The sequence below is a fragment of the Miniopterus schreibersii genome (genome assembly GCF_964146895.1).
Source record: "Miniopterus schreibersii genome assembly, chromosome: 6".
In the NCBI taxonomy this organism is placed as follows: domain Eukaryota; kingdom Metazoa; phylum Chordata; class Mammalia; order Chiroptera; family Miniopteridae; genus Miniopterus; species Miniopterus schreibersii.
The window spans coordinates 19,301,964-19,329,236 of NC_138107.1; the positions used below are offsets into that span (position 1 = coordinate 19,301,964).

The 27,273-nt window shown below is 41.2% G+C and overlaps 1 protein-coding gene across 2 annotated transcripts in view; it reads left to right on the forward strand.

Moving 5' to 3' along the window:
• Nucleotides 1-27,273, forward strand: part of TFAP2D (transcription factor AP-2 delta) — a gene marked incomplete at its 5' end in the record, with an annotated part of 53,948 nt that overhangs the window by 7,939 nt on the left and 18,736 nt on the right. For both annotated transcript variants that reach the window (XM_081140556.1, XM_081140555.1), the window contains 3 exons: nt 7,764-7,929; nt 8,108-8,226; nt 22,512-22,653. In XM_081140556.1, coding sequence (XP_080996682.1) covers nt 7,764-7,929; nt 8,108-8,226; nt 22,512-22,653 — 427 coding nt within the window. The remainder of the gene's footprint in view (nt 1-7,763; nt 7,930-8,107; nt 8,227-22,511; nt 22,654-27,273) is intronic.

Here is a 27,273-nt window from a genome sequence, read left to right on the forward strand (position 1 = left end):
ATTTCTAATAATTTCTAGAATTTATTGTGGGAGCCCCCCCCAAATGGATTTCACTTCCAAAGACCCCTAAAAAAAGAAAGATCCCTAAATGCCCAACATGAGTTCCCCAGGGAGAGGCTGTCCTGGTTTGCAGTGGTGTGTGCGTGTGTATGTGTGTGTGTGTGTGTGCGCGCGCGCGCGCGGGGCATGGAGAGGGCGGGGGGAGTTCCAGTTTTTAAAATTTGGCCACTTCTCTATGTAAAGATCAAAATACCATTTCCCTGACTCGCTTTGGTAAGCGGCAGTTACGTTGTCTTCGCCTATAATGAGGGCCCCATGGCCAAAGGAAGCGGCGAAGAGGGGGCAGCAGCGAAGTAATTACCACCCAGATAAAATATTTGCCACCGCCTCTGAGGTGCAGCTCCCCGCGCTCACTCCCGGTTAATGGTGTGCGCGATTTTGCCCGCAGCTCCGCCACTCGAACCATCAGAACCAATAATCTTTACTCTACCCAGTGCTCGGGTATCGATAGCTTCTCTCGCCTCCGGCGTCGGCTTTGATATGTTAATATTTCTGAGTAGCAAATTCTGCAGAGATCATATTAATGTTGTACGTACAGAGTGGAGCTTTGCCTTCGTTGAATATTCAGATACTGGATTTCAAAAGGCATCTCTTGAAGAGAGGAGGCTTCTATTTACAGGAGTCGTCTGTGTTTTTAATCATTAAAAAAAAAGAAGAAGAAGGAAAACCCACTCTCCTTTTTCCCTAGGACTCTTCTGAGACTCCCGCATGGCCCCCTCCCCTTTGTCAGGCGCTGGCCCCTTTCATTTCTCGCTCTGAGAATTTAATAGCAGGAGAACAGTGAGTGGCGGCGACGATGAGGATGATGGAGCTAGTAATGAGGAGGTCCAGGTTGGAATCGCAGGGGTAGGGGCCCCGTTGGGCAGGGAGCTGCGGCCTCCAGAAGAGGATGGAGGTGAAATGAGAAAACCTAGTTTTTCCATATTTGGGTGGAAAGTGACATTTTGGCCCTGGTCTTTTTTTTTTTTTTTTTGGTGAAATCCGGGTGGCAAACTCAAAAAAGAAAAAAAAGAAAAGGAAGAAAGAAAGAAAAAAAATGAAAAAAGTGCAGAGGGGCAGCGCCCTTGTTTCGCTTTGTGATCACTCCGCCTTGCAGCCCCAGGCTAATTTCAGAAGCTTAAATACCGCCGTAGCCCCTGGGCCGCGCGGAGAGGGAGCGGGAGCGGAGCGCGCCCGGCCTGCGCGGGCTGGAGCGCTTTCCGGATTGCCCGTGGCTACACAAAATACAAACTACTTTGAATCAAAACATTTTTGGGGGAATTAATATGATCTGAACCCTGCACGTTTTAAGAGAGCTGGAGTTTGTCAGATCGCTTAGAGGTGACTGGCACGCCGGGCGGAGCCATCTACGCTGCGGTATGAGCATTGTCAGATCCGATTTAATTTAAAAAAAAAAAAAAAAAAGCTTGGGCAAAACGGAGCTTAGCATCCACCGTCCAGTCTGCCAATACCGGGGTGGATGGATCTGACCGCGATTCCCCTCTGCAGCGCTCACCGCCGCCCACGGGCTTCTTGCGCAGGAGGAGGCGCTTTCCTCCGCGTCTTCGGGTTTCTCCAGGCCCCTGAGCTTTGGAGAGAGTTAGTCAGAGCCTTTGGGTCGTTCAGCAGTTCCTGGAGGGAGTAAGATTGGAAGACAGTAGGGAGACTTGTGCCTCTAGAATCTCTCTTTACTTGAATACCCCAAACTCATCTCTGTGGCTTATTTATTGTGAAAATAAAGCCAGAAATACACCTGGAGCCTCGCCTACCTTGTTAGGCCCCAAATACAGGTTCAGGCTTTAATCACTTTTATCTGAAGTCTAATGTTCATATACCAACTGACCTAGAAGCATGGTTTGTTCGAAATCTATTTTGCGGGGTTGGGGGGGGGGGGGGCTGCCTTCTCTCCAATTTCCTTATTGCTTTGAAAATCACCCGAAGCCAAAAGCACTCTTTGCATTGGGAAACGGGTTAATCCCCCCCTTCCACACACACACACACACACACACACGCTATCACACATGCACCGCCACATGTAACTAGTAGGTGTCCACTCGCAGACCTCCCTTTCTTTTGTTCTGCCCGGAATGTGCACCTGGAGGAGTGCTTTCAGACCTGGAAATCCAGTTACACCTGCCATAACCGCCCCCAACAGCGCTATTCGCTGCTAAATATCATCTGCGGCCTATTTGGTTACAATTGAGCCCCTACCCCTTTGTTACTTGGTGACAATTAGTATCTGCGGCCTTGGCGCAGGGGAGGAGATTACCGGGGGGAATTGGGCCTGAGAAGGGCAAGAGGCTACAGGGCAAGCGGTGCGGAAGGATCCTGCCCCACCCAGTTTAAACGCGTACCTCGAAGAAACGCACCCGCGGAACAAACCGGGGCAGGAAACTCTCGTAATCGCTTACACATTTTTAATGTGTCAGGGGGGAAAAAAAAAAGAGCGATCACTGGAGATGAAGAAGGGGAGGAAAAAAATCCCTGCCGTTTGTATTTCTTTCATTTGAATTGTAAACATCTGTTTGGCTGTAAGGCGAACAGAACATTTATTTTGCTCTCAAGATTTGGTCTAATTATGTCAACACCGAGGCGGCGGCGAGCGGGCGGCGCGGCGGCTTTGGAGAGGCTGCGCGCACCGCCCGCGCCCGGAAGCCCGCCGGGAGCATTGATCGCACCTGGAGAGCGCGCCGGGCCCTCCGGGGATCACCCGCCCCGATCTTCGACCGGGGAGGCACCCAGAGGGGACGCGAGGCTTGCAGGCAGCTTTGGGGGCGCCAGGGGAGCGGCGGTTCCTTGGAGACGGCCGTGGCTGTTTCCTCCGCCCTAATTGCCTGGGAAGAGAAGAGTAAAAGCGCGTCCAGGCGTCAGCGCTTGGCTTTCCACCCTGTAGCAGCGCAAAAAGTGGGTGGGGATCTTGTCACTCTCCACAGCTCGCACCGGTGACGTGGGAGTTGTTCAACACAGTGGTGGGGCTGGGTGGCTTTTCTCGGGGTGCTGAGCGCGCGTGCATCCATTTCCCGTGGCGCCTCCTCACAAGCTGGGAAGATAAGTAGAGCAGCGGTGAGCATCCCCATTTTTCAGATGGCCCGACTGAGTTCCAGAGCTACTCGCCTAAAATCCAACGGATGGACAGCTAGCTGGCCGGCTTTTTCCTTGCAGCCCAGGCCTCTTTCCCCTCCCCCACACCGGGCCTGCAGACACAGGGCCAGACGTTTCCAGCCCGGCCATGTAGGGCGCAGCCTCAGCCCCCTGCTTCTTCTGGAGGCCTGGGATCTAACAGGGTCTGGCACCTGGAGGATCTGCATCTATAGATTTTGTGCATGGTTTTGCCATACTCACACAGTAAGCCCTTGGCTGACATTTTCCTATAACGATGGAGAAGTTAATCCCTTTTATGATAACCATGTCCTAGACAAGCGACCTTGAGCAGATAGTCCCTGATTTCTTAGGCTATTACTATAGCTACACATCTAAGTTCACAGCAGCACTGGAAATAGGAAGCCCTATCTCCAGGTTTCAATTTTAAAAATAACGATCTTCATCACATAGTGCTTCTGGGCACTATGAATGGAAAAGAGATGTACTCTAGAGAAGTTCTGTGTGTGGACCCTGGCTGTGGCACCAGAGACACCCCTAACAGGCGTGCTGGATCTAGAATGAATATTACATAATTTTAGTAAGAGCTGACATGTAACCCAGGCACCGTGAGGAATTTCAACTAGCAACATTGGAGATGGACGCTGTAAATGGCTTGGCATGGCCCACTCTTTCATGACTTTCCTTCTTTGAAGTCTCACCATGGCCGTCAGGTGTCTGGATCCCCTTAAAGAATTCCCACCTCCCTGGAACCTGCATTCCAAATGAAAAACTCTGGTTACGCTGACCTATTACTTTTTAATTCTTCTCTAAAAAAAAACAAAACTAAACTAAAGAAACAAAAAAACACTGGGAAGAAAAATATCCGGTTCCCCATGCTGCTGAAAACTTTACAAGTTGCCAAATCTTTAGCCAGGACAAGAGAGTTCCCCAAGGCTGCAGCAATGCCAAGTATCAAAGCAACAGAAATTCCCTTTAAAGATGCTATGACATAAAAAATAAAAGACTCTAGAGTTGATGGCTAATCTGAATACAAAATAAATCCCCCAGGCACTTTGTGTGCGCATCAAGCATACTTTTAATATGCAGCTGGTGTAACGTACCTAATAAATGCTTATTTGAGCATAAGCCAGAAGCCCAACCTGGATGCAGGAGAGAAAGACCCAGGGCCCAGAGAGTTAGCACTCAGCTAGGTAGCTGACCAGTGACTTCCCTGGGAACAGCTGGTTTTCAGGACACGGGGTTGTTCCTTTCCTAAAGGGCGCTGCTTCCAAAGGGAGAAAGCCTGATTTAACTCCTTTTACAAAAATTATAATATTTGCATCTCTCTAAATTAGGTTTTAACCCACTGTAGATTAGTAAAGATAGGAAAGGTCTCATCTTGTGTCATTTCTTTTAGCAATCAGGTAAACAATGCATGCACAGACCCTCTTCTTTCATGTATAATTGAACTGGAGACCCACTGGGTGAGCGTCCTTGTGTACTGGCTAGTGTGCAAGAGAAGGAGCTTTATGTAAGAATATACTTTTGCTTATGATTCATAGTGACCATGGGTGGAGGCCCATTTTCAGTAGAGGGCTGTGTGAATTTTGATTACAGACAATATTATTTCTTTTGCTAATATTTTTGCTTCCGATGACCTCACAGTGACCTAAATTCTAAAGTTCTCAGGTTCGCGATTCTCACAATATGACATAAAACCCAGCTTCACTGATATCTAGCTTGCTTTCCTGTTCATCTCAACTTTTGAGAAGTCACTTTTGAGTTTATTTTTTTAAATGCATTTTGCATTTGCAGGGACCAAGTGAGAGCATAAACAAAAGTATAGTGTTTTTGAGCTCAGAAATCTGGGAAAACGTCATTTTCATCATCACCATCTTCTTCATGATTATTATAGTCCCTTCTTATCCTTGATTTTACTTTCCATGGTTTCAGTTACCAGAGGTCTACTGCAGTCTGAAAACATTAAATGAAAAATTTCATAAATAAACAGTTCATAAATTTTAATTGCACACCATTCTGAGTAGTGTGATGAAATCCTGGGCCGTCCCACTCAGTCCTGCCCTGGACATGAATCACCCCTTCACCCAGTGTATCTGCACAACATAGGCTATCTGCCCATTAGTCACTTAGTAGCCGTCTAGGTTATCAGATCAACTGTCACAGTACCCAGTGCTTGTGTTCAAGTAAGCCTTCTTGTCCCGAATAATGGCTCCAAAGTGCAAGAGTGGTTAGTGATGCTGGCAATTTGGATATGTCAAAAAGCAGCAGCAAATTGTGTGTATGCATAGGGAAAAACAGTAAATACTGAGTTCAGTGCTATCTGTGGTTTCAGACTTCCACCGAGGGTCTCAGAACATATCCACTGTGCATAAGGGGGTACTATTGTATTATTATTTATTTTTAAATTGTCTCTTAGAATGCCATGTGGGGAAGCACAGGTAATTTGTGTTTCCAGCTCTGGAGGAAGACAGTTGCATGGCTTTCCATGGTGTTGGCCACAAGTTTAATATGAAAAAAAAAAGAAAAGATTTCAGTTTGACAATTGAGATTATGCTCCCTCAGATTTTATCTGAGGGCAGGTTTCAAGGCACTTGCACTGGCAATTTAACCTACCGTACAGGATCCGTCTCCCAGCTTGGAGGGGCTGGTTTGACTGATGTTCTCAATATATTCTTTTGTGTCTCTGGGGGACATACAGAGTGATCACCAGCTGCAGAATGCCCAGGGAGAAAGACATTGGCACCTTTCGGGGGAAACTGTAAGCCGGCCAGGAGGAATTCCAGAAAGTACCGGGATAGAAACACTTTAAGAATAGGGCAAGGTTAGCCTGTTCTCTCCACCCAGATCCAGGACCCTTTGGCCTTTTTAAACATCCTTTCAGGTACCTTTGCCACTGTGCCCAGAATCTGAATACCAGAGACTCTACCTATATAACATTCCATCTGAGCTGCTTAGCAAAGGAGGGCAGGAGCTATGTGGGAGGCCAGTGGTGAGTCCTAGGCCAGTGCTTCTCAAATTTAATGCACACATGAACCACCTGAGGGTCCTTTAAAATGAAAATTCAGGCTCAGAAGGTCAGGGATTGGGCCTGAGATTCTGCATTTCTGACAAGCTCCTGAAGGTGCCAGTTGAGGACCACCTTTTGAGTAAAAAGATTTCAGACAGCACTCTCCTGACCATTTTTCTTCCTCCACCTACTCTTTTTTCCCTTGTAGAACTTTATCTAAGATAGCCCATAACTGAAGAAATCAAGTGTATGCTCAGAAAAGCAAACTTTGAATTTGACCTCGCCACCTAGTCTCCAAAGCTTTCCTCAGTTTACTCAATGGATTGGGGAGGGGAGTGCGTGGGGCAGCTTTGGATCCCTGGCCCACGTAGCCACCATGTAGCAGTGTGCTCATTGGCTCAGGAATTTTGCAGTACGGTTGGGCTGAGCAGCAGGAGACTGTCCCCAACAATGATTATCTTGGTCCTCAGGTCTACTTCAGCTGCCTGAGGTTAGGGCATGTACTCTGTTGTTCCTGGAGGAGAGCAGAGCTCCAAGGGCTTTCTGGACCTTGGAGATGGAAGGTTTTTGCACTAGGAGCAAAATTGCTTTGGTGATTTTGCTATTAGCAGCTATCTTTTTCTTGTTCCCTAATAGTAATAATGATAACAACTGCAACAATAATATTATTGGCCACTGACATTTAATGTGTTACTATATTCTAAGTGATGTGCTGTGTTTACTGTGTGTGCTGATCCTGAGGGCGGACAGAAGGTAGAGGGATTGGACCTATCATCCACCCACATTGGTTGAAAGTTTCTGGAAGTGGGCAAATGATTTGTTTATTTTTTTAATCCTGGCCTGAGGATATTTTTTCCATTGCTTTTCAGAGAGAGTGGAAGGGAGAGAGAGACAGAGAGAAACATTGATGTGACAGAGACACATCGATTGGTTGCTTCCTGCACGCCCCCGGACTAGGGCCAGGGATCGAGCCTGCAACCGAGGTACTTGCTCATGGCTGGAATCTAACCCAGGACCCTTCAGTCCATGGGCTGATGGCCTAACCACTGAGCAAAATCGGCTAAGGCTGGGCAAATGATTTTTGGTGGTGACTGGGGACCGAGTGACTATAGATGTACGCAGGAAATGAGTGGTGGCTCTCAAATGTTTTGGAGAAGAGTTTTCAAAATTTTTGCCTGTACATTAAGTCATGAAATTAAAAAATCCATCTATGTGTGTGAGTGCCTTCACATGCACACACACACACACAGCCATGGATAAATAATGCCTACCCTTTGCATGGTTAACTGGTGGAGTTTGGAGGTTTTAACTAATTGAAGAGTTTCTTGGTGTGGGTGATGTCAAAATTAACACTGATGGCTCAGCCAACATGCCACAGGATGCGAATTTTCACTGAAGTTAAGATAGTCTATCATAAACATTTCCTGTAGATATCTGAGACAAAACCTTGAGTGTCATCTTCAGAGCAGCTTTCTGAGCTGATTCGGCTGCTGTGTGCATGAGGAAGGTGTCCCATGTACCCCCAAATTCTGAGGAGTGCCTCGGTGTGAACTGTCCTGCACGCAGTTATCTTCTCTCACTGCCACTAATACACAATATGCTTTTTCCTCCAAAGGTGGCACCTGTGTGGTCAACCCCACAGACTTGTTTTGCTCTGTCCCTGGCCGTTTGTCCCTTCTCAGCTCTACTTCCAAATACAAGGTGACCATTGCAGAGGTGAAGAGGCGTCTCTCGCCACCCGAATGCCTCAATGCTTCACTCCTGGGAGGCATTTTGAGAAGGTAAGCTGAAGCTGTTTTCCGACACGGTGCTTCTCCTAACTGTACCGACACCAGCCTTCTCAACCCTGAGCCCTTACATCTCCTGTCCGATGTTGAATTCCCCAAGTGGTCAAGACTTCTCATCTTTTTCCTCAGAATGTGAACTGTCAAAACCTAGTTTTCATTTGTTGTTGGACAGAGCAAAATCCAAGAATGGGGGCCGCTGCCTGAGAGAGAAGCTGGACAGGCTTGGCCTGAACTTGCCCGCAGGAAGACGGAAAGCAGCCAATGTCACCCTCCTCACCTCCTTAGTTGAAGGTATGGCTTCTCAGCTCTGCAAGGTAACGATGAAAGCTTAGCAACTCTTTGAAACTCAGGATTGTTAGAGGCTGCTGCTTCATTTTTGTCTATACCAGTGATTCTCAACCTCTTTTCTCTCATGGCACACAGAAACTAATTATTAAAATTCTGTGGAACACCAAAAAAATATATTTTTGCCTATCTGACAAAAAAAAAATAGGTGTAATTTTTATTCATTCACATTGGACCGCAATTGTGTTGGCTGTTGGCATTTTTTTATTTGACAGTCTAAGGGAAAAGAGGTCAGTGCCCTTGACTAAATACTCAGGTATTGCATGTTTTAAAAATTCTTGAGGCACACTGGTTGAAAACTGCTGATCTATACTATTAAGTAAAGTAGTTAACAGTTACAGGTGAAGTTTCCAATTAATCTTAATAATTACTAAAGTATACATAAAGATCAGATAATTCATGACATTATATAATTTACTGATCTCAGCGATAACAGGGAAGAATGCAGCAATGGAAGATTGAGGTACTTTAACAAGCATACCCTAAAAACCAGCATCGAACATCAGATGTACTATTGTCATTTTTATTATTGTTTATTTTAGAGTTCAGATCAATTTGACTTAAATCATTGTGATTCAGTGCAACATGATTTACAGGATAAATAATAATTCTTTATAAAGAGGTCGTGGGCGTCTCAGCATGATTCCGAGCCTGAGAACACATTGCTTTAATCCTGGCAGACATCTCCTAAAGCACCGCGCAGTCCCATGGCTTATGGGCAGAGAAGCCGAGCCACGGAAAGGTTAAGGTTAACCAGTGGAGTAGAGACAGAGGTGGCGCTATTTCTCAGAAGTTATTTTTCCCCCATTTACTTTCTCTCTTTTGTTTCTTCTATGAGGACTAAAGTTGGCACATTCTCATTCGATCTTCTTTTAAGAAGAGGCATTGTTGCAGATTTATTTTTAACTTTGTTGGGGAGCTTTTGAATGTCAAAGGAGAGTTCTTCCATAACCCAGAATGCTGTTGTTCTAAATATGAACAAAGAAGCTTATTGCCAAGACCCACTTAACCACTCCCATGACACCTTTCTTGCATTGGTTGCTCACTTGTCTGTAAGGTGTTGTAGGGGGTGAAAAGGGACACACAGGAACAAACATCTGGCATTTTTCCAGATTATCAATACACACCACTCACCACTTGGTGAAGTAGTGTGTTCTTGACATTTGTCTTGTCAAAATTGCTTTGGTGATTTCGCTGTTAACAATGATCTTTGCTTTGTTCTCTAATTGTAAATAATAACAACCACAACAATAATATTATTGGCCACTAACATTTCATAAGTATTACTGTCACTGTCTTCTGTGGCTGTGCTGTGTTTGCTTGTGTGTGCTGACACTGAAAGCTGACTTAGAGGGAGGTGACCAGTCATCCATCCACATGGGGAGGGTCTAGGGGGGGAAAGGCAAAGTAGAAAAAATGATTAATGGGTTGATTTTAAAAGGAGACAGATTGACGCTCAATTTAAGTAAGAACATCATTAAAATTATAGCTATTTAACAATAGAACACAACAGTATAGAACACAACACTTGTTCAGGATATAACAAGAATTGTATGGGTGATTCAAGAATCACGTGGATGGTGGGACTTGATTGGTTCTTGCACCCAAGTCCACAGTAGAAACAACTGAGAGGTTTATTTAAAATGCCTGACCCCATCCCGTAATCAACTGAAACCATTCTCTGAAGGTATGGCCCAGCCATTTGTATTTTTTTAAAACAACCCCAGTGATTCTGATATATAATGAGGTTTAATGATCACTGATCTAAATGTTCCCTGAGATCCCTTCTACTAAGTAGGATGGATGGATTATGAATTCTCATGAAATTTGTACTGATGTGCAAAGTAAAGGCCCTAAGAAGGACTTTTTTCCTCGGTGTCTGTGAATGCACTGGCCAGTACAAGCTGATGAGCCATGAAAGGGCATATTCACAATTCTTATGGATTGTTATGGTAGTTAAAAGCACTGGACTATCCTGTGTGGGACTCATCGATCGATGCTAACAGAGAGGATGCAGTTTAAATGGGTGAAACCCTAGGACGACCTCGTGATCTTGCCATTTACGCTTTCAGCTGCCTCTCCTATCTCAAGAGTGCCTAACTTCTGTTCTATTTATTTGGCCTCTGCTTACACAGGAGTCACATCAGCCTTCACTTATGAAACTTAAGATTTTATTCTTGCCAGATGAGACTTAATTTAATTAGATGCTGTTGAAGTCCCCCAAATATTCATGATGTAGAGAAGATACATCCTTTATTGTTGAATTCCAGACACTTTGGTTGAACTGAAGAAAGGAGATTTAGGAGCAAAGGGACCTTTTCCATCCCTCAACTGCCCACATATTCCATTATGATCCTCAAACCCATGCTGTCTTAAACACACACACACGTTTTAAGTTTCATCACTATGTGCCACGTTTTCTTATCTTTTTATTCTATTCCATATTTTTGCATTTAAAAAAAATCCTGATTGTAAACCCCAGGATGCCAAGAAGAGCAGTTGCATTGTTTAGGACTCTTCTATTTATTTATATTCCCACATTGCAGTTGGGCTAGTAGTGACAACTGATGGTTCTTTTCCAGCCAGCAAGGTGCCATGTACTCTGTTAGGCTCTGAGTCCTTGGAATCCTGTAGGTGATGACAGGTGTATACAGAACAATGGTGACCCAACTCTGATTTACCAGCCTCCTGGGATATTGAAACAGTTGGTGCTTCTCTTCGGTATTTCTGTGACCCTGATCCTCTCTGTGCTAACATGGGTCTGATTCCATTGTCTCAGGTTTGTTTTGCTTGTGCAGTTTTAGGTGGTGAATTAAAACTTCAGCATGTTGACCAGTTGGTGTGATTATAAGACTTTGAATTAACCATGCCTTTTCCTTTTCAATCAAACATTTTTGCAAAAGCTAGCAACATTTTAGATTAATTTTTGTCAGAAATTCTAAACTAGATTTCTAGTCTTCAAAAATGGTCCACCACCTTTCTTATAAATCTATGGTTTTGTGGAAAAGAACACTTATTTTTTCTACCATTTAAAAAATTGATATTTCTCCCTTTCCCCCCGGATTTTCCTACATTAACTCATCTGTGCATTTTAATCACCAATACCTATATTAGCTTCTCTTAAATGTCTCTTAAAACTGTTGATTGAAACTCATAAAAAGTAGTCTAGCCATAACTAGACTGGTTCTTTCTCAAACATCGTGATGGCCCAGTACCTTGCTGGGATTCAAAAACACTTCCTTCCTCATTTTGGTACACTATTGAGCATAAGAATAGATAATATCTGATTTTCTTTTCCCTCATAGACCAGACTTAGAAATAAATCTCATGAAGGTCAACCTTCTATGACTTTATAGTACTTGTCTCTGCCCCTTTCTGGAGAAGATTTAAATACTTTTTTGTCATTTTTGCAATTTTTATAGGAATCCCATAGAAAGAGTAGTGCATGGGGATTATGCCTGCTCTCCATGCACAGAGAATTTAACCTTTGTAAAGATCCAGTCATTGAACAGTCATATCTTATGATGGTAATAAAGCTAGCAAATGAACATATATTTTTCAAAAACTACCCTTGTCACTAACATAACAATAGTTTCATCATAATATCCCTAGATTTCCATGCCTGCCTCAGGTTTTAATCATTTTTATTTTTATTACTTTATAATCTTTCCCCCTGTGTTTCTTTTAAATTGAGTCACTCGACTAATAGCTCCCCCCTAGCATTGTCCTCAAATCAACATATTAGAGTCATTATTTTAGGGATTTATAAGAGAGGGCAACTTAGTGTCAATTTATAATATATCTAAATAATTTCCAACATTTGTTACAAATACCATTGCACCTAGTAACCAATGGTATGAAGAACTCAAGATTGGCTGCTTTTTTTCAACCTGACAAATTAAGGCCCATATTTAGAGTGGGGAATATTTTTGTTCACATAACATAGGTATATTTGACCTAGAATTAGATATGAATATTTGAACTTAGAGTCTCCTGAATGTAATATCAGATCATATCCCTTTTGTACACACATGTCTTCATTTAATGGGTTTAAATATATGACTAATGATTAGTACTATTTTTTGTACCCCACCTTATCATAAGCTTGCAGTTCTTTTCATTTCCCCTTGTTGTTCACATGGCTATGAGTTTTTCTTTGCCCATCCTTGTATTTATAACATCCGAGAGATGTCCCTCTCTGGAAATTCAGTGGATTAGAGTTGTTCAACCCAAAGCATTGATCTTCCTGAGATCTTGGGATAACCCCGGACTCCTCTAAAGTGGAAAAATATATCTCTTTAGAAAACGTTGAAAGAATTTGACCAATATTATTGTTCTAGTTCTAATACTCTTGCTATATATTTGTTATTTATGAATTGGCAATTTCTATAGCTTCCACCCTGTATTTGACTCCAGAAAAATCTTTGCAAAGTGGAAGGAATCAATTCTGTAGTCATTCCTGCCCACCTCACTTGAAAAGAGTGTTGCTGGAGGGAAGTTTTGTTCATTTGAGAGTGGGGTACTTTCCTGGACAGTTCTGGTGAATTAGCAAAAGTTCATAGAGCATTCTCAGGCAACACCAGGAGTTTTGAAAGCACAGTTTAAGTCTTTAAACACATGGCTTGCAGTTTGTCATGACAAGTGGTCAAATTCTGTTCATATATTTTTTTAAAAAAACAGTGTGGGGCAGTGAGGGGTGAAATATATATCAGCAAAAAAAAAAAAAAAGAGGAGGGGGAGACCAATTACAAATATTATGTATCATCTCCATTCACTCTCTTCAAGTTTAAATGCTTTGTCACTGTTCCTTCCTTCCTTAGTTTCAAAAAGCTCCCAGGTCCTGCCTTGCACTTCTTACCTCTTGTGAGCTAGTTGTACCACTTGCAGAATTTATTATCCCTTGTTTTAGTAACACTCCCCACCCCCAATAATATCACTTTTGAAATTTTGTCTGACTTTGAGCTAGTTACTTATCCCGAGCGAGCTTCAGTTCCTTAATTTCTAAATAAGGACTACAATATCTGTTATGGTTAGGATAATGCAAGCTGTTATAATAGTTGATTCTCATATTTTTAGTCACTTAACACAATAGACCCTTATTTCTCGCTCATCACAGTCTGACTGGATGTCCCTTGTCGGGGGCCTTCCTTCTCCTGGGTCTCTTTCAGGAACCCAGAGTCCTTCCAGCTCACGTGAGGAAAAGCATGGTGGTGAAGGTACACACCTTCTTCTCCACCTGGCCAGGAAGTGACCCATGTTACTCCTGTTCACATTCCTTAAGAACTAGTCACATGGCCCTGCCTAATTCCAGAGGTGGGTGTGGGGCATATTGGAAAATGCGGCTTCTAGCTGGGCAGTCTTCTCAGCAACAACTCTCTGAATAGTATGTAAGGAATGGACAGTTACCTTTGACCTGGCTGGTGTGGCTCAGTTAGTTGGGAATCGTCCCGTGCACGGAAAGGTTGCTGGTTTGATTCCCAGTCAGGGCACATGCCCAGGCTGTGGGCCCGATCCTGGGTAGGGGACGTGCAGGAGGCAGCCAATCGATGTTTCACTCCCACTTTGATGTTTCTCTCTCTCCCTCTCCCTTCCTGTCTCTCTAAAAATCAATAACAAATCTTGAAAATTAAAAGGACAAATCTTGGACAGTCCAGCACCCATCTCTGCCTTTAACATCTGCATTATGTGTCTTTTGTAGGAATAAACACATTCACGTAGATTAAACACTCGGTACCATGAGGCACAGAAGCACTTAATAAAGATTAATACCTGTCTTCTACCTTCTTCCTTTCTGAACAACATTATTTAATAACCAGATTTACACAAAATCATAAAACTTTAGTTCTGGAGGAAAATAGCAGATTGAGTAGCATAAAGTCACCAGGTCGTAGCCACTAAGAATGTGCTTCTTGAGTCAAATAATCTTGTTTCAACTCAATTCCACCATGGTTAGCTACATGCTATAGGGAAACATACATAACGTCTCAGATCAGTACCCGTTTCATAAGGTAGATGTGAGTGTTAAAACAGAACGTTTGTAAAGCACTTAACATGGTGCCCAGCACAAATTTGGTGCTTGGTAAATTTAATTATCATTATTTTCGGATGAGAAGACCAAGGTCCAGTGAGATTAACTGCTCTGCACAGGCTCACAAAATTGGGAGCAGCAAGGATGAGAACCCAGATCTTCTGGTTTTGCAACCCCACCGTATGTGTTCCCCTTGAGTTTGCGTTTGTGGCGTGGATCAGGGACAGTCGCACTGCTGAACTACTCTGAATTTAACTAAAGTATAACTGAGGCTTAGAAAGAAGGTATACATTTGTGACCTTGTTTGTCACTGTGGATTGGCCCTCCAGGCTGCTAGGAGTCCTGGACAGGCTTCTTGAGCTTACTTGCATCCTCTAGTATATGTTTTTATTTACAGTCCTGATTAACCCTCTGCCACTACTTAACTGTTCAAAGTTAGAATGACATTCCATCTTGGCTCGTCCCTCTTTTCTGGAATAATTATCGACTGTGTCTCTTGTAATTTCGATAAGGTGTCCATTTAGTCATTCATTCAGTTATAAGATTATTCTATAAACTCTTTTCTTTCCAGTCCAGACAAACCAACCAAAGGTATGAGAACAAAATGCTATCACTTGGTGCTATTTCCCCTTTTTCAATACTGAGCCTATGCAATTGCATTTCCAGGGAACAGCAGGAAAGAGCAACAGGCTTGGTAATGAATTCTTTCTGACAGAAGACGTAATAGCAGGTGGAGGTATATCGAGTTTGCCTAGTATGTGATTAGTCCATGGCTTGTTACTTTAGGAAGAGCTACTGTTCACTGCTCGAGGCTTGTTAGGATTCAAACGTCAGCGCCCTTTTGAGAAGTCTTCGTGACAATACACGCACAGGACATGCTCATCCTTAGTTGCTCTTCCCATGGGATCGAGGACAAAGCTAATAAATAGTCTCATTGCCTTTACATGGGCCCCGCAATGAGCGTTTGTGGATTGTGGAGTTTAAGGCTAGCTTCCAGGGACTCATGGCGATTGTAGGTCTGGAAGGACTATCATCCCGAAATAATTCCTCCATTAGCCATTCCAGGCATCACATTCCCAAGTTATCCTTCCTTTGGAATAAAGGATTTCAGCTTTCTTCTAAAACTGTATGTGATATCAAAAAATAATAAATTGACTTTTTGTCATAATAACTCTAATTGGTGCTTATTTAGTCTGGCAATCACCGGGAGCAGCCTGATCATTAGGGGACCCTGGTGTCCCTTTTTGCACACAAATGCTCTAGCACTGAGTTGTGCATATAAGAGCTGCCCAGTAAAGTAAATGCTAGTAGAGCCTTTGTTAGCCATTCATTTCAAGGTCTTGGGAAATGGCTTTTTTTTTTTTTTTTTTTCCAGACCAATAAGTATTGTCTCATCTGTAAATTTCTTATTCTAAATCATGGAACAGTTTCTATCTGAGAGACTCTGCTTTAATAATTGGTAATTAGACAACAATTGGATATTTTTATCTAACATGTAAGAACTAGTTAGTATTTATCAGAATTTTCAATAATTGGTCTCAGTGAAACAGAGATTGTATCATACAATATTATGGACAAATAAATACCTTAGAAAATGACATCTTAAATCATTTGCTTACTTTCAAATATTACCTGCAGCTATGATTTCATTCATTTTTAGGGGGAAAGGCTGAGGCAGAGGAAATAGGCTCCTACACATATGACTTTGTGTTTGACTATGTTCTTGGAGTGTCTTTAAATCCCTGCTTCTACTCATGATGACTGTGGCAAAAAAAAGGTGAATGTGTTCAAGCCCATTTGGCTGAGCCCTGCCCTAGCCCCCTTTGGCCCAGCTCATTACACATTGTTGTAAAGCATAGTGTTCGCTTAAAGGCAGGTCTCTGCATTATTTTCCTTGGGATTTCATTTTCTTTTCTCTGTTACTCTCTTTCAGACTTTATGCCCCATTAATATGCTTTTCAAACACTCAGTTCTGCTTTTTCCCCAATATTTACATGTATCAACATTCAAGGATATTCTAATAAATTGTAGACTGTAATTGATCCACTGTCTGAATGGCAGTGAATGTTTTAGAATTGCTCATGTTTTAATGTATAGCAATTATTCAGATATTTGAGTTTAGAATTAAATCTAAGAACAGGGTCAGAGAGTAAGTCTGCGTTTGAGTTCATTTAATTTTAAATTTACAAATGGTAAAAAATTCAAAAGTTACAAAAGAATACATAGTGAAATACTTCTTTTTCTCTTTGTTCCTCAATTATTCGGTTCCCATCCTGGAAGAAAACAAATGTCATTAGTTTCTCTGTTCCCTTCCAATGATATATGTATGTATGCATGGGTGTTTTTACTGTCCACACCTTCAGCTCGTTGAATTTTTTCCTCATATTTTATTAGCGTGTTTTGTTTTTTTTCAGTGATTACAAGTTGTCCATTCTTTAAGACACTCATAGTATTCCAATGTTTGAGTGCATTAAAATTTATTTAACCAGTCCCCTACTGAATATCATATAGGTGTTTTCAATCTTCAGCTATTACAAATAGTGCTGTACAATGGGTAACCTCACACCTTTTACTGATAATACACCTCTTCCCTACTAGTATGAAAAGCAAACTTCAACTTACATGAAATTTCCCTATACAAATATATTTTTTCAAGAGACGGGTAGCTTTGTTTCCCTAATATTGCTGCCTCCACTTCTAGCACCACATTTCCTATTTTGTTTCTAGAGTTTATACTGTATCAGTCAGATAAGGCAGAGCTTCTCCTGCAAGAGCCCAGACACAGGCCTGGACAGTTTCACAGGAACTCTATAATGACTGTCTTCCCTTGGTATAAGCCACAGATTCCTTGTGCGTGGGGAAGATATATAGTTCATCCCTACATAATGCTTTGGCCCACCTTAGGGCAGTGGTTCTCAACACTGCCTTGCAGTGACTGCAGGAGCTTTCAAAAAAAGCGCAGGTGCCCTGACTGCAGAGATGAACTGATACGAGGCTGAAACCAGACATTTGTTCTTTAAAAACAAACTCTCATGTTATGAAAATAGCAAGAGCTGAAAAACACTGCCTTCAACTATAGCCTAGGAAGTGGCTCCAGTGATAACAGTACATTGTATTGTTCTGGGTTTGCTATATATTTTGCTCTAGCTTTTCACCATAGGCTTTGGGAAGGCTGCCTCACACGGCTGTTATAATTAACCAAGAAAATATTGGGCAGCTTTTTCACTGGACAAATGTCCACTGAGTGCCTAGTGGGAATCAAGTGCTGTGCTAAGCTCAGAGAATGGCAGGCGGGACAAACTATCACTGTGACACGTAGCACTGCAGAGTACGTCTCCTTCAGAATACTCTGGGGGACCTATGACAGGTAGATTAACTTTGTCCGGCAGCTCCAGGGTTCACTGTAGCTGGATAGCATAAGATAATTTATTTAATGTAATGTGCAGTTTTGAACATATTTTCAAATTTGCTTTCTAATAGGTACTTTCTTGAATAATCCCAAAGATAAACTTAATTGTGCTCTTGCCCAATACACGTAAATAAAACTGAAATCATAGATATGTGACTGGAATTAACACATACGGATTGCTCCTTTTATTTAATAACATTGAGTAGTGCAGTACTAAGTTAAACCTGAATTATTTTTAAGGCAATATTTATAGTGACTGTTGGTAAGAATTATCTAGTTAATAACAATGCAGAAATGTCCTTTAGTACAAATCGGTTTTAGATATTGATACTTAGTTATCTAAAGTACATGTTCCCCTAAAACACAATGATTTTAAAAGAAGGAAAAAGCCTTAATGACCGCATAAAATGTTGGAAATCGGTGTATTTGTTTTCATTTAAAAATGCATCGAGATCTGCTTCTGGTAAAATAACGTGGGAACCCAGAATCGCAGCAAAATGAGCAGTCAGCGTCCTCAGGAAACAGCTTGCCATTAGCTTTCTATGTCTGGGGTGCATCTATCATTGCTGTTCAAATTTTTCCTAATATTTTCCTTTTGTTTTTCACTTTTTGCTTCTAAGTGTGAAATTTGAAGGCCCTGAAACCGGGGAGCAAGTTCTCTTAAGTTCTTCCATCACTTGTGCTGATTTTTGAGAGTTACTCTATTTCTATCATCAAGTGCTGCAGCTACTGCTGAAACTTTGAATAGCCCTCAGTGGTTTCCACTTTTTTAGAAGTAGAGGGTAGCTCTTCTTGGACACAGAGCCTAAAGCCCTTCCCTTAGAATATTCCCGTCAGACTGACCCAGCCCCCGAACATCCACTTGCCCTCCTTCTAAAATATCCTTGAAATGACATGAACTACAGGGGGTGCACTCTCCTTAGTGCGTGTTCAGTTGTGTAAAAAGAAGAGGGGCTGGGGGACTGGTTTGCCAAGTGGCACAATGCATGGAAATAAAGGAATACTTTAAATCTGTTTTGGGGGAAAAAATAGGAAGAAAAAACCAGGGCAACCCACCTGGTCTTTCACAGAAATGAGGTGCTGGCCGCATGGGGCAGGAGGGAAATGACTTGGGCCCTCCCCGGGCCGCACCGCTCACCCCGGGCTGCTGCACCCGCTTGCTGTCCCCGTGGGCACTTTGGCCCAGCCCAGAGACCGAGGCGCTCCTAATCTCTCTTTCACAGATCAGTGAGACCCCCTGGCATTTTATTCCCAGGCCTTCCTGATCCGACGGTTCTACTTTTTTTAAACCTGTTGACTCTAAGATACCGGCTCACAGGATTCAGCTCTAGATTTGCCCGGTTGCTGAATGCCTGTGCATTTTAATGCACGGATCCATTGCCCTGTTCCTTCTTGGGCCCTCGCACAAAGCTTTGGTGGCACCATGCACACATTTTAACTGCCTAGCAGAGTGTCATTTCCTGTCGCCTCTTTTGATGTAGCATCTCTGTACATGCAGGAACAATGTTTGTGGCGAGCGGGAGGAAGCAGTAAACAGGACTGAGGAGGGAGGCAGGCGCTGGCTGTCAGGGTAAATGCAAGAAGCAGCTGCTCCATCCAGGCTGCTTGTAAAACAACCGTGTGCGGGGAGAGCTTTGCCTTAAACGGGCCACAGCCGCAAGAATCAGGTTTTAGCACCAAATTCGAGAGGCATGCTGCTATCCTCCTGTTCTCACTGATCCACTTTCCCACTATGCACAGAAGTGGAGGAAAAACATATATAATAGTCTGTGTTACAGTGTTATTTAAATTTGCAGGTGTATCAGTGTACAGAACTTGCCTCGCTGCGCTAAGACGACACTGTGAATGGTGTTATTGCGTTAGTCCCAAGGTACTTGTGAGTCCCAAGGTCACCAGAGTTTCTCCTCTGGTCAGGTGCTATGGCCACTATTTCATAGATACATTTTACCTCAAATTTGAAGTTTTTAAAAGTATCTCCCTTTTGTCATTTTTCTAGCAAAAGTGACCATCCTATATGGCATTGCAATGTCCTTTTAAAAAAATATCGTTGTGCCTTTGTGTGTGTGTGTGTGTGTGTGTGTGTGTGTGCCAAATATGCACACATTTCCCCCCCTAATTGGGTAGGGTGATAAAGTGCTGGTATGAAGCACTTTAAAAATATCACTTGTATATTGCAACTTTATTCAAAGCTGTGACCCTTCAATAACTAGCACTACCCAGGCTAATAAACATAGAGACCCTTTCCAAGTAGTTATGTCATCTTTCTACTTAAAATGGAGGAAACACAATGATGTTTTCTAGCGCATGAATCTAAAAATCTTAATTAAAGACCTGCATGCAGCTGCATTGAAACAGAGTACAAGGAGTAGGGAGATCATCATGGAATAGTTCACCAAACATTGTCTGATCTGATATGTTTACCTCATTGTAATATTTATATATTAAACTAGACCCTTCCAAGGCCTAGAACAGGACTTCTCACATTGTAGGAATAATAATAATAATAATAAAGTTGTTAAAGACTCAGTGAATGGGTAAAAAGAAAAACGACATTAGTTTCTACTGGTAACACAAATAAAAATTAAACACACTTGCATAAATACAAGAGTAATTTTAATGCTTGTTTAATATTGGTGCACATTGACACTTCAAATCAGGATATTGATTAATATCTGCATATAAATGTATGTTTCTGTCAAATAAACAAGAGCAAGGACCCCATCAGTTCCTCTTTACTCAGTAGGTATGAACCATACAAATAAACCATCGTCAAAGAGATTTCAGTCTTGTTCCGTCTTAATATACATCAGGGAAAACTTTGGAGATAAAAGCCTTCAGCGGGAAAAACCTATAAACACATATTGAACCTATTTAATTACATAATGAAGTATTTGGGGAGACATATACTGAGGTTTATCATTTACTCAAATGCATAAAATAATATAGATTGATGAATGAGTGGAGGTAAAGAAAGATGAATGGATGTGTGATAAGGCAAATTTAGCGTAACATCAAGGGTGGACATATGGGAATTCACTGTCAAAGTCTTTCACCTTTGTTATATGTTTAAAGTCTTTTATAATTAAAATGTTTGAAAAGAAATCCTCACGAATTTATTTACCTTTTTTTTTTCTCCTTAGGATTTTTAGTTGTAAGAAAAACAAGGTATCCAAGAAAAATTTAAGATAAAATTACTCTTAGGATTATATTTTCTCAGCTCTATATTATCCTAAAATGTTTTCCTGTTTTCTATTATTCGTAATTTTCTTTGTCCTTCATTATAAACATGTTTCCCAACCTGAAAAATTAATATTTCTTGTTTCTAGAGAAAAAGAATATATTTACTGAGGAAAATATATGAAAGTTTCATTAATAGTAACTAGCCTATTTTGTACATTTATTCTGTATAACTATAAACTTTTCCTCCTCTATAGTACTATTAACAATTTTTACTTCTTCCTGGTATTAAATTATCCACTACTTTGTTATTGTATGAATATAAAGCAAGATCAAATCTGTTACATCTTAGACTGTTACTTTGGCTAATCACCAAACAAACATCATATGATTTAGCCATGAGGCCCGACTTTTTTCATGGCAAAATTTGATTGACCTTGTGGCTGTTGGATCGCCTCTCCTTGACTACCTTCTCCCCCTTTGAACTTACGTGAAACATTTTATCTCTAACACTCATTTGAAGCTTGTAATACTATAGCTTGGATTATGTATAATGACAACATATGTCAATTAACATGCACAGATTATAGATCATGCTTCTATAGGTACAATATAAATTATAAAGTGCTACTGCGGTGTTTTTGTGTTTGTTGTTATTGCTGCTACTAGTACTGGTATGATTGTCACCTTCCTAGAAACAGGGATGATCTTTGGTGTCCTTTTATATCTCCCATTACCCCTACTGAGCATTGCACCTTGAACAAAGCAGGTGCTCTATATAAATGTGGTGAAAGCTTGCTTTTTAAATTTGTTAAGGGTCCAGTAAGAGTGGGCTTGATTGAGCTTTAAACATACCGTGGTTTTCCAGACCAAAGTCCATCACCAAATCTTTACCAATAAACCATTTTTAGCTCATTTCTTAAAAATTTCCTTGGATTTAAGAGTTTATGAAAAAACAAACAAAGTTATTTATGATTTTGTTATACTTAAGAAGCAGCATATGTTTCATAATGTACTTAAGAAGCATTGTACACAGTGCTGTCGGTACTGAAGCTTACCATCGAGCCTGGCAATGCTGCTGCTATAATCATGCAATATCCTCTCTTTAGCAACGTAATGATGCGGAATTGATAGAATTCACTGATCTCGCTTTCCGAAGGGTTCCAGCTTCTTTGAAAAATTATTTGGACCCTTTGCCAATATTTTGATAGGTCTCCTGGAAAAAGATAGCTGAATATTTTGGAATATGCTGAGAACAGGCTGTTGGTTGAGCAGCAAAAAAATGCCACTCCCATGGAGCTTGTCCCAAGGGCATTGGTGTGTAGGGTCTCAGGCGCCAGCCTGGAGGGGAGGCAGGGCCCCTAGAGCGTGGCTCTGGGTGTCCCCCCTTGATTTCCCACATACCCCTACCTGGTAAGTAGCTTCTACTTCTCAGTGTCTCCTCAGCCTCCCCCATCCCCCCAAGTCCTTTCCCGCGGACTGTTGAAATGACTAGGAAAGCTGATGCCACCGGCCACGGGCAGGAGCGAGGCCCGGGGACATAGGCGGTGCTGCCCTCGGGCTGCGCTTGGTCACTCGGTCGGGCCTGAGAAACTGACTTTTCCTGTCCGCCAACAGGGGAGGCTTTACACTTGGCTCGGGATTTTGGCTACACTTGTGAGACAGAGTTTCCAGCCAAAGCCGTAGGAGAACACCTTGCCAGACAGCACATGGAGCAGAAAGAACAGACAGCGCGGAAAAAGATGATCCTCGCCACCAAGTAAGCGCAGCGGGGAGCCCCCACGTGCCTTACCTTTCGCGTGCCCGATTCCTTGGAGCGAGGGAAGCAGGGGGCACCGGGCTGCTCCGGCTGGGTGGGGAGGAGCCCTCTCATGCCCTGGGACCAGGCGTGGCACACAAGGGCCCTCTGCACCCTTCTGGTGCCCGCAGCAGGACTTACAACCTGCCCTGGGTTTCGTGATGGGCCTGCTGGTGAAGGTTCTTAGAAAACCTCTCCAGCATATGCAGGCATTTGTAGGAGAAAAACGTTTCGGAGATGTCCATCCCAGGCCAGTGGGCCTTTGGTTGCTATGTAATTTGTTGTAAGCCACTCGTTTTGCCTCAGCAAGTGGGGATAAGGGTCTTAAAACACTGTGAGTGTCTGGGGAATGTGAAAAAGCTGAGGATCTAGGTGCGTGGGAGGTAACGGGGAGGCCTCCTGGACCAACGATGGCCATCAGTGCCCCCATCTTGTGTATAAATTAAGCAAATGGTCTCTGTATCACCCCCCTCCTAGGGTGATATTGTAGGGAAAAAAGGTGTAATGTATGAGAAACGTTCTGAAACTTGGAAAAAAGTCCAATTAAAATGTGCATTTAAACAATGAGGGAGACAGTGTAGGAAAAAGGAAGCTTGCTTAAAATGACTTCAAATTCCCTTAAACTTGAAAGTTCTTTGATAATTAAGAAAAGAACTGCCACTTATGGGGTGAAAACCCGGCAGAACTGTACATACTCCTGCGAGTCATGTTCAAATTATTAGAGAAAAATCTTTCAGGTAGTAGATAATTCTAGCTCTCTTCTCTTTATTAAATTATTGCTACATATAGACCATTAATAATCTTATCTAATTTCCTAACTCTATACTTAGATTTTAGAATGAGTAGTTCAAGGTGGTTAAATTATCATTTATAAGTTAGTTTCTTACTTGGAAAAAAAAAAACTTTTAAAGAGAAAGCATAAGGTAGATAGTGTTAGAAACATTGTTTCTTATAAACTAGTGAAAAAAATTACAAGATGTTGGCTAGAATTTAAATTATCTAAAAATGCCTAAAACCACCAACTTCTAATGTAACATAGGTCTTTCTACAAATGTAAGGGTTTATATGGGACCCCTACCACCTAACAGGCTTGCCCAAGACACTTGAATCCTTTATTTGGGGTCTGTGCTGCTTGTGGCTAGGTCTGAATGAGTTTAGTATATATTTATGCATTGCTCTTCTCAGAGCACCAGAAACGCTCTTATCTTGCCCCAAAGAGAAGGAAAGCAAAGGGTAATGGCCAAAGGAGGAGAGAACAGATAAAACAAGGCAGTAAAGAGGAAAGGAACAGCAGGAAGAAAGAAGACCGAGAGTCAGAGAAAGAAAATTGTAAGGCAGGTATAGCTTTTGGATTTAAAATTTAGGGATAAACTTTGTGTGTGGAAGCTCCTGAACACTTACCAGTGGAAAGACCTAAACCTGGACTCTTTGCCTGGTTTATTTCCTGGCAGATTGTGTGTGGGGGGATGTCTCCACTACTCTTTTCCTACTACTTGTTCCCTCTCCCAAACAGTTTCTTGACCCAGAGCGGTCTTTATCAGTCATATCTGAGTTTCTCCAGAAGGAACTGGAAGTACATGTAGTTACTTAGTTTGGATCCTTAATATAATCTCAGAAGAATATAAAGGCTTGTTATAGATCAAGAGGAATACACAGTGCTAGAAGTTAGGTAGCATCCCCCAGGTGTTCCCAAAGCGTAATATCATTCTAGCTCGCAGGATCCTATGGACTTCCCAACATGTGTACCCATGTGATACAGCCGAAGGACACTGTTATCCCAAAATACAAATCACCCAAGAGAAAACACCTTCATATTTTATACCTCGAAATTTCTTGGCTGTGGTTTCATTGGACATGTTGTAACTCTTTCACCCTCTAAACCAGAGACTTCCTTCTTCGGGCCCTCCTTCCCCCAGGAATGGTTTTCTAACTGTCCACTGTTGCCACCACAGCCGAGCTAGCACTGCAAACACAAGTCCCTTTTCTTGGGAGCTTCCATCACTCTGTTTAAGTGTTGGGGAGTCAGTGTATTCAAACCGATGCTGAGGTTTTGTTTTCAAGGAAATCAATGTTAGAAGAACTTGAGGGAAGTAAGAGAAGTACTTCCATATTTATCAAAGTTATGCTGATACGTCTATTGTAGAGCCGTGGATTCTACTAGGAAGCCGTATTTTCTTTTAACCTGGGATCTAAGTCATGCATATTATTTTAGGTGATATTTTGACCTTTGATGTCATAAAATATTGTGAAATCATGTAATTTTCTTCAATTCTTCTGCCCTTTGCTGAACATTTGCAGACCATTAAATATCAAGCAAAAATTGAGTTCACTGGTCTCAATGACCTTATTTTACATGAAGTATATAGGCCATAAAAATAAACATCTAGAAATTAGGAGAGAGCTTTTATAATTTTTTTGTCTGTTCATTTATTTATATCCATCCCATCTTCTTACTAGATGGCGTGAAATGAGAATTAAGAATCAGAGACTATGCAGTAACAGCAAACATGCACAGTACCAGTAGTCATCAATATAAGGATAAAGGGCTGTGTAGGAATAATGCCCATTTTCTGCATCTTACCAATGGATCCAACATGTGTTCTGCGTGGTTTCTAATTCTTCAATGGTAAAGCATTGGCTGTTTTCAATTAAAATACTCAGAGTTGAAATTAAGTAGCCTACACGGGTATTCATTACATTCTTATGGCTCACCTTGATTCACAAGACTGACAGTTGTGTCAAAAATATGTAAAAAATTCAAAATTCTTTGTATGAGAGATCCAATTGCTGATCTGCATCTGCAGACTCGCTTACATATTTCTTTTTTATCTCTATGAATAACAGATTCAATTGTATTTAATTATTGTCAAGTATATAATTGTATGAAGGCCCATCGATTAAGTACTGTTAGCCCCCTGATTCCTCTTTATTTCTAGTGCTTTGTCGATCAACCAAAATACTTTGGTGTAATTAGTTATCTATGAGGAGAGATAGAAATTGAGTTAGGCAATTTTTGAAACCTAAAATGTACTGGACAAAACATTTATTCGATTTATGGAAACACATTTAAATCTCCTTATTAAACTTAGAACTAAATATGATTAACATTGGATCTCCATGAAGGTAAAGCAGAATAGTTAGCAAGTTTTAATTGAGTGTTACCATACTGTTAATCATCAAAAGGGAAAACACAGAACTTTCAATTCAGACATCAGCTAAAAATGATGTCCTTAAGGACAATGACGTAAGTGACAAAGTTAGAATTTATGATTCATCGAAGATCATCTTGTGTTACATAATTCATAATGTGACACTTTGAAGAAATAAGAATATTCTTATTGTAGCTTCATAAATAAAATTTTAAATAAGAATAAAACTTATAAAAATAATAACTTTGTGTCACGATGAGATGATGATGATAGTTGCCTAAGGGATATCTACAAAATTGTCATCTGTTTTTAAGTCTAGAAGCTGTCCTAAGTCAGTGAGTTAAGCAGCAGAATCGAATATCAAAGACTGAGAATTCTGGAAACTTCTCCTGATACAACTTTATGTGTGGTGTCGTTGGATTGTTTAGCATAAGTTAAATTTGCCCATGCTTTGCTTTTTTCTCATTTCTTCATCAACTTTAAGTTAATTGTAACTTGATGTATTGTTAATACAGTAAGGGAGTTGATTTTCTAACTTATAAGTTAGTTTACTCAATTTTTCAAATAAGTCTCATCATAACACAATGTTTCAACCTTCATTTTAATTTTTTAATATATTTTAATCTGATAGAATATTTTAAAAACACATCTTTAAACAACTCCAGTATTTTATTGTAACAATGGGTCATATTGATGGCCCACCAGATAGTAATTTATTTTGCTAGCCTGAAAAATAATAGCATCAGTCTGCCTTTTAAATTTTAGTTAGAAATTTCCTAAGAACAAAGATAATATAGCCAACTATTAAATAACACAAAACACAACAGATAATGATGCCCACAAAGGTCATCATTTGATGCCATCAAACACTTAACTTGAATTGCTATCTATTCAAAATAGGTTATGTACCTGAAAGTCAGCCAACTGAGTCTAACTCAGAAAAGAAAAAGTGAGAAATTCAGATAGAATATTTTCAATGAAAGTGCATACATACTGTTGCAAAAACATGCATTTAGATGCTGTATCTCAGACTCAACAGACATTAGCAGGGGATATGGAGGATCCTGTTTTCTTCAGAGCAAATAAGGACTTATCTCCGTTCATTTGTTTTTCCTCTCCCCATGACCCTCTTTACTTTCCCCTGTGTTCAAAACCAACAAGGGAAATTCTGTGACATGAAGCAATATTTGAACAGTGGCAATAAACCTGAGGCTCACTGTTCATTTAAAAAAATCACAAATGCTCTTTGGAAGAATTTAATACATTTTAGATACCTCATGATAAACAAGACTCCACTGATTTAAACTCCTTGATAAATTATGTGTGCTTCAAGACATTTTTTCCATATTCTAGTAGTTTTTTGTTAATGACACAAATGCTTTGGAGAGGAATTAGTGGCTGGGTCCATGGAATGACATCGCTTGGAATAAAT